Consider the following 12,324-nt stretch of genomic DNA (forward strand, 5'->3'; position numbering starts at 1 on the left):
TGAATAGTTCAGTTGGAAGGGACCCTCAGAGATCAAGTCCAACTGCCTGATCCCTTCAGGGCTAACCAAAAGCTAAGGCACATTCTTGAGGGCACTGTCCAAATGCCTCCTGAACACTGACAGGCACGGGGCAACAACCACCCCGCTAGGAAGCCTGTCCCCGGTCTGACCACCCTCATGGGATAGGAATTTTCCCTCATGCCCAGGCTGACCCTCCCCTGGTGCAGCTCCATGCTGTCCTTGTGCGTCTAGTCATTGGTCCCAGGGAGCAGAGAGTGGCACCCCCCTCAGCGCTTCCCTCCCCAGGGGGCTGCAGGGCACAGTGAGGCTGCCTCTCCTGACTGGGCACCCCAAGGCTCCTCAGCCTCTCCTCACAGCACATGCCTTCCTGCCCTTTTACCAGATTTGTTGCCTTCTTCTGGATGCTTTCCATTACCTTAACATCCTTCTTAAAATATTGTGGAGCCGAGAACTCCACATTATATTCCAGGTAAGGCTACACCAACACTGAATATAATGTAAAATTCACCTCTTCAGTCTTCTTTAAGGTATCTATTGATATTGGCTGACATTTCATTGACTTTTATGAAAACTCCCTTTTCAGCACGTGCTTTAATGAGGAGTCAATCAATTAAAACTTTCCTCTAGCTTAGAGAAGTTAACTAGGCTTTGTCACAGTTTATTCAGCTTTCTCTTACACTGAGCACTGATTTATTTACCAGTGCAAATCAGTCTCTTGCTAGCACTGGATACATTTTTCAAGTCATGTAGTAATGGAATACTAACACCACTGCACTAATATAAGTCGTTTTATGTAGAATTTCCTTTTTACAGTGTCTTTAATATTCAAGCTAGGGCAAAGTAATGGCTTATTTTAAGGCATTTTGTCTTAAGTGTGCATTTGGGCACTGTAGCCTATTACAAATTGCCAAGTCTTCATCTACACCTGGACCTGCATTTTATGCCTGCAAGTTGGCTGAGAAACTCTCACACTCTCTGAAGTAGATGAAGGAAATAAAACAGCCTTTTAAAAAAAATAAAAGTGAATTTGAATTCTCTTAGCTGTGTAATTGTGTTACCTAAGTAGACTCTTACGACTCTAAGTGAGCTTGTATTTAACAGTGATCCTTGTGGGTTCAGGGACTAGTGAGAATACTTGATGAGTGGTGGAACAGCAAAAGGATAAAAACATGTCAGTGGATGAGAGGCTGGCAATGTCCTTAACTCCTGGAACAGCACTGACCACAGCTTTAGGGTGAATCTGCCCCAAATTTATCTTCTTTGTGAACTCTTGTTGAAATCTTTTAAGTTCAAAACCCCAAGTCTTGTTAAACTGTAAACTAGGACACAACATTTTAAATAGAAACAACTGAACAACCTTTTTTTCCTAGACAGCAAAAATACAAAAGCTTTCTACACAAGAGCACTGCATTCACACAGTCATTTCTTGGTAAACCAATTGGATCTCAGGAAGCTTGATGACACTCAGCAAGCTGTGCTCCATTCAACTCCTTGGCCCCTAAGCAGTGTTTCCTTCTGGCATTTCCAATACCCCACTGGTCTGCTCCCCAGCTCCACACGGGACACATTCTGCCAACAATCACATGACGGTTACCCCAAGGGATATAGCCATTTTTTTTTCTTTCTGGGGTGAGTATCATACCTAAGCAAGTAGCTCTCTTCAGGAATACATCCTACAGAATCATGTCACCTATGGATGAAGGTGACTTCCTACAATTAAATTAAAGGTGTCCTTAGCTAGTCTATGGAGATTGGGAGATGCTGTTATATTGTCAATCCCTTACTGCCTTGCCTTTTATTACGCCACAAATAAGAAAGTGGAAAAAAGTGCAAAAGGCATAACATACCATAAATCATTTTATCTTTTACATTGTAAAATCCTTTAAATTCTATTTACTATTTCAAAATGTGGATAAATGTAACTGAAGAAAATATTGGATAATTTTGGGGATGCATAATTACATAACTTGGATAACTGGAAAAGTGGAAAGTTTATTACCAACTGTTTGATATGGGAAAACTACATTTTTCTCTCCCATCCAGAGCAACCTTAAACATTTTACAGCTTTTTAATACAGGGAGATTTTCCATCTAATTTCTAAAAGTTTTGTGGAAGAAAATGGGTAATCAATATGGAGAATGTCTTTCTTCTGAAAATGCTGTTAGTCTAACATAAATGACAGCTATTTAAAAGCAATCACTTGTGTTTTATATCTCACACAAAAACCAGCAGACACAGTACCCTGCCTTTGAGACAAAACACTGATACATGTGACAGAACATTTCAAGCAATAATAATCAGAAGCCACAGATTCAGCAACGGAGAATGGAGCAATGGAGACTGAAAAGTTCTCCATTAAAATCTGTAGCTTTTTCTGCAATTGTTTATCAGTCTTTAACTGATATTATGTGGTATTTTATGATGAATAACCACTTATGTGCATCAGACAGGTACCGTATATGCAAGTCACATTGGTTTTGCAGTATGTACACTGATAATTTACACATCTATTAAAAATGAAGTGGTTTTCAAAATATCACCCAGGAGGCATGTGTTCTGTTCAGTGACCTTTGGAAACTCTAGTCCAATGAATAACTACTGATGCGCAAATAACATGAAAGACAGTAGATAAAAGTGCCTATAACCTTATACATTATTTGCTATGAGGTGGCTGTGGTAAAAAGATATATTGCTCTTTCGTAATTTGCCTGAGTGAGAAAATCGATGAGAATATAAGCTTGTATCCCTATAAATTAAATGATTATGAAATTCATTATCCTGGACAATTAAAAATATAACATTCAGAAAAAGTGCAATGAATCGTATAATCTAAGTATCTAATTTAATGGTAGTTTGCTACCTTACAGGCAAACCATCAGGCTCATATGCTATCAGTACAGGCTCATATGCCATCAGTAACATTTTGATAAATCTGGCTTTGCATTTGAAAAACTTATGTAGGAAGAAGGCTAACTGTGTTTGCTTCAAGATTATAAAATTCAGTATTACCGACATGTTGGCAGAATACTGAAGGCATTCAGCAATAACAATCTTGCATCCACTAACAATCCTTGTAAGCACTACGATACATGACAAAGCTTAGACTTTCTTGCTCACACAATATGCTGCCCATCTGGTCTTGATGTTGTGGCAAGAAAGTCTGCAGTCTAAAGAAAAGAGTTATGTAACCAAAAGGCAAGGAAAAAAACACCAAATCTAGGAAGACATCATGTAATGCAATCTGTAAATATACTTCTTTCTTGTAGTACACTTAAACCACGCTACTAACAAAGCCTTTACTGTGAGTCCTGCTTACCTGCAATACCTCACGCAACTCAGACTTGCCTTTATAAAGGATATAAAAATATCCTTTACATGTAGACATGGTCTGCAGCTTTTGTCACTATAACATTAAAAACACTACTTCAATTTTTATTTTATAACTTAAGACTGCACATCCTCTATTATCACACAAGGAAATCAAGGAATTTAAAAGAGAAAAGCTTTTACAATTTCAGGCCACAGTCTAAAAAGGGAGTTACCACATTACATGGTCTCTTCCCAATGGTGAAACACCTACTCAAGCACTGACATAATTATGAGGAAGAAAAGCATTCTGGATACTGGTCTGTAAGTAGCTACACCTGAAACATCTTAAAAACATGACAAGCTTATCCTATTGTATCATTCACTTTTTCACACTTTAGAATAAAAAGTGGACATCTTTATTCAAATTGGGAAATATTTTATTCTTAATTGCTTTTAATTTCATGAGTAATTGCATGATTTTTATTACTGATTACTTTTTCCTAAAAGAGAAGAATAAATTACACTTACCCTTTCCAATGTAATTTCTTCAAATTCATATTCAATTTCTGTTCCATTGACCTAAAGAAAATAAAATCAGAAAATCCCTTAAATGCACACAAAAGGTAATTTGGTAAGGACATTGTACAGATATTTAAGTATGATTAGTTTACTGAAACACATTTTTCAACATACTGGTTAGATTGTCTAAATTATAGACTTGGCCTCCCTGTGTCTTGAATGGCATGTAATTAAGTCTACAAACTTAAAAACAATAAATGTCAGTATGTAACACACTGAGATCAAGGATAACTAAGTCACTTACATAATATGAGTGACATTTGATACAGCATGTTTGTGGACTTTATGCAAATATTTAAATAGTTTATGAGGAAATAGTTTGCATGTCAAAAACAGAAGTATTCCTAAAACTTATTCTCATAAGTGGAAGAGGGATTAATTATTCATTTCCTTCCAAACTCCAATTTATTTTGCAATACAAAACCAAACAGGAAATTTGTAGTACTTATGTAAAAAATCACTCAGTGATACATATACTGAAATATATCTTGTTTACTATATTAACCTAGGGCAAGAACACGACAGAGGACCTTTTCAATAAACAGCTGAATATCAAAATGTTAATGTAATTCTTATGCTGTGTTTCAGTGTCAAAATAAATTAAACTACAAAGTGTAGAGCACTAAAATGGATTGCACTGGACAAGAAATCTATCCAATGAAGATGTGACACTGATTTAAGCAGTATTCTGAAACCTTGTTCCACTCTAACATGGATTTTTTCTGTCCCTCTAGGCAACTCTCTTACCATCCCTTTCTAAGTTTCCTAATTTCTTAAATGGGTAGAGTGCTGCATCTGAGAAAGCTACAAAAGCTGACAACACTGTAATTAAACTGCACAATAATGATTAGTCAAAAATAAAAGATGCTGCCCATAAATCATACTGTTTTATAGTTTTTGTGATGTTAGGGTATTTCCTGGAATATAGTTGTGCTCTAGTGTTTTCCTTAATTTATACTTAACAAAAAATATTTTTTATAAGAATACAAATGAGATGAAGCATTAGTATTGACCTAATCTTGGAGGTACAATTTTGTTATTTTTCAGAACAACAACATTTAGTGCTCCTCTCTGCTCTTAACTGCTAATTCTTCTATATTAGCTTTCTAGCTGCAATCAGAAAATACTATATACAAATCACTCTTTATCTAGTCAATCACCTCTCAAATGTAATTAGGTACTTTTGTTGTGAATATTATAACTAGGTACATGTATCTTCCAAACAAAAGCTTCCCGTAAAAGCTTCCAAAACTATTTAATTTGTCTATAATTCAAGATGTGATAAACATGAAAACAAAAATAGAAATACAATCTCCAGAATTTGTGTTCCAAAGGAAAGAGAGAAAGGGAGAAAGATCTAAACAAATAACCCATGCTTAGCAATGAAATGCAAACACAGCATCAATGAATAAAATACAAAATACTTGTATTTTTTATATGGCTATAATCTGGTAATCACATTTCACAGCACCAAGAACAGATATGAACACAAAATTTCCTATAGGATATTTTCCTGTTTTATGTTATAAGTTTAATGCTTTCTGCATAGTCAATAATAGGCAACTAACTAGGCAATCAATATAGGCAACTAACTAGGTATGGACAGATTTATAGCTATTCCATTTTTTGTCCTTTCTTGTCTAATGATAATGAAATCAAAGCTATCTATATGTCTTTGTTTTCATGAACGTCTCTTTAATCTTAGGCTGGTGGATAGCTCTGATCTGTCTTCAATTCCTCAGTCTTGCTCTATAAAGCTGTCTTTGCTTCACTGCTTATAATCACTTTTCCTTTGCATTAAAAACTCGTTAGTGCAGCAAAATGGGAAAAAGAGGGACACGAGAAGTGAGCAACCTCTGTATAAAAATGAAAGGAGAAAACACAAACTGAATACTCAACTTGTATTTGTACACAAACAATATCTTGATTATGATCATCTGAGGAGTTTCTTTTATCATCCACAGTCACGAGTCCAAAAAGGTTCAGTTCAAATCTCCATTAATCACAGCAGAGATCCATTATCAGGTTCCATAGCAGCATGGATGATATGGATTAAAAGGCTGATCTTGATCCAACTCCTTTATTATTTAAGCATATATATCTATGTATCTATGTATGTAGTTCACTGCCCTTTCTTATTGGTTGCTCAGAAGACCAATGAAGTTATTTCGTAAAGGATCAATTAAGAGATTGCACCTACCTGAGGCAGGTGGAATGATGATGTATGCAGTACCATTCACTAGCAGCACCACTTTATTTCATATTTAGACTCTCTGGCTGCACCTACACTGCTAAATTAGAGTCAATTTTCAGCCAGGTCTCAGTGCTTAAGGCTGTTTCTGTCTGGAGCCTGCTGGAAACAAATAGCCCAGGAGTGAGCCAACAGTTAAGCAGGAGAATCATGGCTCCATTGCTGAAACTGGCTTGTCGGTCCTCTTATTTAGCAGCATACAGGCATACCTTCTGTTTTCTTCTAGTGTAACTTGACAGCCTCTGGCCTGACAAGGCTTCTGAAAATGTTGTCTGAACCATCAACTTCCATTTCTTGCAAGAAGTGGGAACCTTTACACAAATTTTCTGATTACTGCTTTTAGATCAGGTTGCCCAGCAAGATTTGCTGGGTTCTGCATGACTTCAGATAGCTATGAAAAATTCCAGGCTGTTTCATATGTTTTTGTCTTCTTCCCCTCCACAGACAAAGAAATCACAAGCGTTTTAAAGTTGGTCTGGGAATATTATTTCCCATCTCTCAAATGTGAAAGGTTGACAACAAACATCCCTAATCTCAACTAAATTTTGATATCTGTAATACTGAAATGTGAGGTAGTCATCTAGCTCTCTTTACATTCAGTGAAAAGAAACAGACACTTCTAGGTCTTAAGTCATTTCATCTGACAGTAGAAGTCACAGATAGGTTATGTGAACTGTGCCCCTGAGGTTTCCTTTTACTGAGTACAGAGTCTAAATATGAAGCATAAAGTTTGGTAAGCACTTGCCTTAAAACTGCTTTCTTTGAAATACTCCTAACTCTAGGCTGATAAAAAGTCCTACCTAAGGGATGCCATATTTCTTTTACAATTACACACCAGTGAAAGACCAGAGCTCTGGTTTAGCAGCTTCTCTAATTGTTTTGGGGGGCTTGTCTGCACCTGTAACTAGCAGCACATATACAATGATATTCAGCACCTGCCTCCCACAAGCCCAACTTGTTAGGATGTCTACGTGGAACAATTCAGTCCCTTCCCTTCTCATAAAGCCCACAGCCAACGTACACTGCTGTAGACTTCCCTCTCTGGTTTGGGACACTGATGTCCTCTCTTTGGAGAAAGTGCTCAACAGCACCCGTAACAGTCCCAGGACAGGGCAACACCTTTTCTCAGAACTGGCAGAAGAGAGTAAGGAGTACAGGTTGGGGTGTATGGGAGGATGCAATCAATCACTTTCATTCTTCAAGGCACAGAGTCTGGAGCCAAGACACACCTCAGTCAGGAACACACACAAAAAAAATGTTGGTGCAGATAAATACGCAAAGAGATACAGCATGAAACCTTGAGAAAACCTCTGAGGGCCTTTGATGCTCTGTTTTTCAGCAACAGCATTACCAACATATGCTTCTGATTAAAGAAGATTTCTCAGTTTCCCAGTGTTAAATATGTTTGTGATCCAGAGGGTGACGGGGCTTTCAGCCCCTTTAGAATAAGTTACCATACTCAATTAAGTCCAAATGCTTGAAGTAACTGCTTGCAAAAGCAAGGTAACAATTGCCTTTCATTTACAGCTGCATCTGTTATACTGGAGGACTCTCCCCAGCTTTTGACAAGAACATTTCTTTAAGAGATGCAATGTATGGCAACTATCTAGATTTCAGGATTCAAAAGAGATTTCCAGGTAAAGGTCTAATCACTGCTAGAGACCACAGCAGACCCCATATCATCCTAAGAAGAAGGTACTAAAAATCTTCAGAGGACACTTTCTTTCAGGTGATTGAGAAATAAGGAACATGTGAAAACAGGTTCTCTATATATAGGTTTGTAGGCAAAAATGAAATAAAACCAAGCACACAGGGCAATTTGAAAAAATTAGATTAATTTGTTCCTTTACATGAAGAATTTTACCCTCATTTTTCAGGAAGTTTGTCTCATTTAGTGCAGTTTAAGAATTACATATGAAGCTGAAGTAGTCACTTACAAAAACCAGCTCTTCAGATTTGTGTCAGATTCCCAAAACCGTAAGAATAACATTCTGTTGAGTTTATCATATTCAAATACTATGTAACTTTCTTAAGACTGTAATAGGTATGTTTTTTCCACTTAATAATATTTTGATACTGGTTTTATACTTCTGAAATTATTTGATGTGATAGACTTGTTTACAGTGAAGCAAATAAGCATTGCCTAATTCTTTCTTGCTATACTTCTACTGTACATCCACCCATTCAGTTAAAGATGTCATTATATGAATTTTAAAGATAAAAACTGTATTACAATATGGGAACAACATCAAAACACTCAGAATTTAAACAACTGTAATACTGAGAGACCACTGTATCTATTCTTTCTAATAAAATTGATGTAATTAGAGCTGTTTGTTATGCTTAGTCTTCTTTTCAGTAAGAGATTCCATTGCCTAAAAATTACAACATCTGTAGACTCCTGTTACAAACAAAACCAATTTTAATTATATCTAATTGGATATTGTTTTTCAGCAGTCTTTGAGAAAGAAGACTGCTTCTTCTACTTTTATTTTCACACACACATAGGAAAATAACTACTACACTGCCACTGATTTTCACTCAACATGCAATTTTGATTCTTTTGCCTGTACAGTTTCGTCAGTTGCCTAACTACCCAATCCTCAATAGGATATATGATTGCCAACTCCCTGACTTATAAGTAACCCAGGACATATTTGTCCTTTAAAAATTTCCAGTTTGTGGCATAATTAAGACAGTCCATTTTACATTCAGGAAACATCAAGGCCATTTGGGGAATTTAACAAGTATGGGATTTAAACAGCCCTGCATGATTTCTGTGATATCAACAAGACCAAAGAGCGATCTTTATTTAGCTCTCAGCTGTCTCCAGATGTAAGTTATTTCTTCATTAGTTGAAAAAGCTCCCTTACTGTTTTCAAGAAACCCACTGATCTCCTTTTGATATTGTTTTCCAAGTGCATTCAAAGTTTCCTTTCTCACTTCATATAAATATACCAAAACCAGTCTCCTCTGTTCTGTGATTTCAAATACGATGATTTCATGTTTTTGAACTGTCCTAAAGAAACTGCCAGAAAACTTTTCATGCCACTTTCTTTCTTTCATTTGAGTGCATTTTATGTGCTTTTTTATACAAGATACCCCACATCTATTTTTAATCACAGCGCATAACAAGCCCACTTCCTTCTTTTCTCCTTCATTTCCTCTAGGAAACAAGGACAATATGTTAAGCTCTTTGAACAGAAATTTACCATAACCTAAAACTTTCTTGTCATCATATGACTGTTCCGGTGTGAAAAACAATGAGTGAAAGACCAAATGGTATTGAAATAAACTCATACATTATCAGGAAAAAGATTTGCAGCATACATGCAACTAATATGTGTATCTTTCCATAGATGCCTACAGAGCACTTGGCCAACGCTCATTTTACATTCTTGAGGGAAGATACCACCTAAACTAAAAATTAGCAGAGCTTCAAGAGCAAAATCCAACTCTTAGTCAACACATGTAAAGGTCTAAAGCACAGTAATGATAAATTTGTACCCTGCTCATATGGTGTTTTTTTTGCTTATTCTTTTCCTCTTAGTTGTCTCTTACTACCTTCTTCAGGTCTTGATTTTTGTTTGATAATCTTCACTGTTTGCGTACCATACTCATCCTTTCCTACTCTTTCTTCCTCCCTCATTGTTACCCTGGGTTTTCTTTTAATTCTCTTAGAGAAAAAGAAACATTTATTGAGTAATAATTATCACTCTTCTCTGTTTGATTCCCAACTCCTTAATTTTATCTTACCTTTAATTCCCAACTCCTTAATTTTATCTTATCTTTTGTTCAGAACAAAATAATGCTTTCTTTACCTCCTCTGTATCATGATTTTCATTCATGCTTTTTATTTCTCACTATCTCTAAAACTCTTTTTTTTTTTTTTTTTTTTCTCTCTCTATCTCTCTCACACACACACAAATGCATGCACATACACCCAGGATTAAACATATTTTATCTAATCTCACTTCAACCAAAGGATTGTTCATGATTGTCTTTCCACCTTATCTTTTCCATCAAAACATAATCTTCTCTCATAGTTCCTGTTAAGTCACTCATACACTTCATGTACCTTGATTCCTTTTATTAATGTGCTTTACCTGCTTATCCTTAATTTCAAAATCTGGCCCAAGTAAAGGATTATCTTCCCATTTCCCCTACTTATCATGCTGCCTCACTCTCAACCGATTCCCCTATTCAGCAACAATATAGATTTTTTTTGATGTTCCATCTCCATAGATCTGACATTTTTTACTTGTCTTAATAACATGTATCTTGATACCCTCCTCCTATGCATTCTTGGGATTTTATGCTGTCCTTTAATAACACCCTATTCATTACATTGTAAGCCATCATTTTTTCCTACATCTTCTCTTTGTTCTGTCCATATCGTGTGGCTGGCCATATACACCACAGAAGAAAAGAGCCTATATGTTTTTAAGTGTAATAATTCTGTATACCTAATGCTGACCCATCACAGAACTCCCAGTTTCATAAGCATAATGGAGCAGATTAAAGCAGAGGTCGTGATTTCAAAATGGGGGTCACAGTAGATGGAAATGAAAGTACATCTGTGTATGAATTCTATTTAGGCTAGCACTTCCAAGTGCTAGCCTGGGGAGGCTAGCAGATCGGGTTCTTCTACCAAGCACCAAGTGATAAACTGAGGGGAAATGGCCTCAAATTGTGCCAGAGGAGGTTTAGGTCAGACATTAGGAGAAATTTCTTTACTGAAAGGGTTGTGCAGCATTGGAATAGACTGCCCAGGGAAGTGGTTGAGTCACCATCCCTGGAGGTGTAATGTATATATGTAGCATGGTTTAGTGGTGGACTTGTCAGTAGTAGGTTAAAGATTGAATCAGATGATCTTTGAGGTCTTTTCCAACATGAATGATTCTACAATTACAAATTGTTCAAAATTAGTATCACCAAGAAGAGACTTATGCAAATTTCATTTTTTGTACGTACAAACTTCTCTCTTACACAAAAATAAATTAATATTGCTTCAGATATCTAACAGATAGATATCTAAGTTAAGAAGTCACCTAGGTGTCTTATTTTTTTATTTTTAACTTTTTTACAAGCACTAGGGAGAGGAATCAACAGAAAGTGATTTTTGATTTTTATATTAAGTGATTTAAATATCTTATTTTTCTAATGGAGTTCCCATTTGAGGAACCTGTGCCTGCTCACTGCCTATATGCAGACATTACAGACTTTTATGATTTGGATACTAAAAAAAATATATCCTAAAATTTCTTATCCTTGTACCTTAATATATAATATACATCAGTGTAATAATACGAAGCAGTGCATTCATAGAGCTGGAAACAGTCATTTCTTCCACAAAATTATATTCTTTCTTGTGCAGTTCAGGTCATTTATTAAATGGCTTTAGAATTTTGCAGTCAGTCTGCCTTTCATTTTCTTCTGTACTTCTGACATTGCTGACACTCTAACATATGAGTAATCATAAACTTTCAGTTTGTCAGGATCCTATTTCTCTAGTCCTTTTCAGTTTTAGAGGAAAAGTTTTCAATGGACTGAACAGTTCATACATTTCTAGAAGAGATTTTCCTGTATAATATTACATTCTGTGCACAACATACGTAAAAATGGAAAATTGATGTTGCTTGATTGACCTTATTTCATCAACTAAGATTACAGAGTGCTTGTAAATTGGGACTTACAAGGTTATTTTCCTGATGTTTAATACGGTAATCTGCATAATTTTATTTAAAATGTTGCTAACTCTGGTTAGAGTGTTTAAAAGGCAGAAATTAATACATGAACTGTGCGTTAAGTTTGATTCATTTAAATACTTAAGATATTTTTTTTTCCTTGGTTTAAGAAAGAAATCAATAGCATATTAAGTGGCAAAATTTTAGGTAAGGAAAGTACAGCAATCGTTTATTGCATTTATTGATATCCATGGTTTTTTGTGTAGCAATCATTATGAAATATGTAATATATATATATAAGCACACCCCATTTCCTCAATAAATAAATGTAAAACCATCATCATCTAATCTCTCGCACTTTATTAAATGATGGCATACTCTGACTCAGATTGTGTACCTAAAATAGACCTTTGTTTACCCTTGAGATTTAACACTCCCTTCCCTGCTCTCTCTCATTGCCTGTGAACAAACCACAG

At 35.8% G+C, this 12,324-nt stretch overlaps 1 protein-coding gene across 25 annotated transcripts in view; it reads right to left on the reverse strand.

Moving 5' to 3' along the window:
* DLG2 (discs large MAGUK scaffold protein 2) overlaps positions 1 to 12,324 on the reverse strand; it is a 1,027,745-nt gene that overhangs the window by 396,207 nt on the left and 619,214 nt on the right. For all 25 annotated transcript variants that reach the window (XM_035343430.1, XM_035343450.1, XM_035343455.1 and 22 more), the window contains one exon: positions 3,860 to 3,910. In XM_035343430.1, the coding sequence (XP_035199321.1) occupies positions 3,860 to 3,910 (51 nt within the window). The remainder of the gene's footprint in view (positions 1 to 3,859; positions 3,911 to 12,324) is intronic.

The sequence above is a fragment of the Oxyura jamaicensis genome, chromosome 1 (assembly GCF_011077185.1).
Source record: "Oxyura jamaicensis isolate SHBP4307 breed ruddy duck chromosome 1, BPBGC_Ojam_1.0, whole genome shotgun sequence".
In the NCBI taxonomy this organism is placed as follows: domain Eukaryota; kingdom Metazoa; phylum Chordata; class Aves; order Anseriformes; family Anatidae; genus Oxyura; species Oxyura jamaicensis.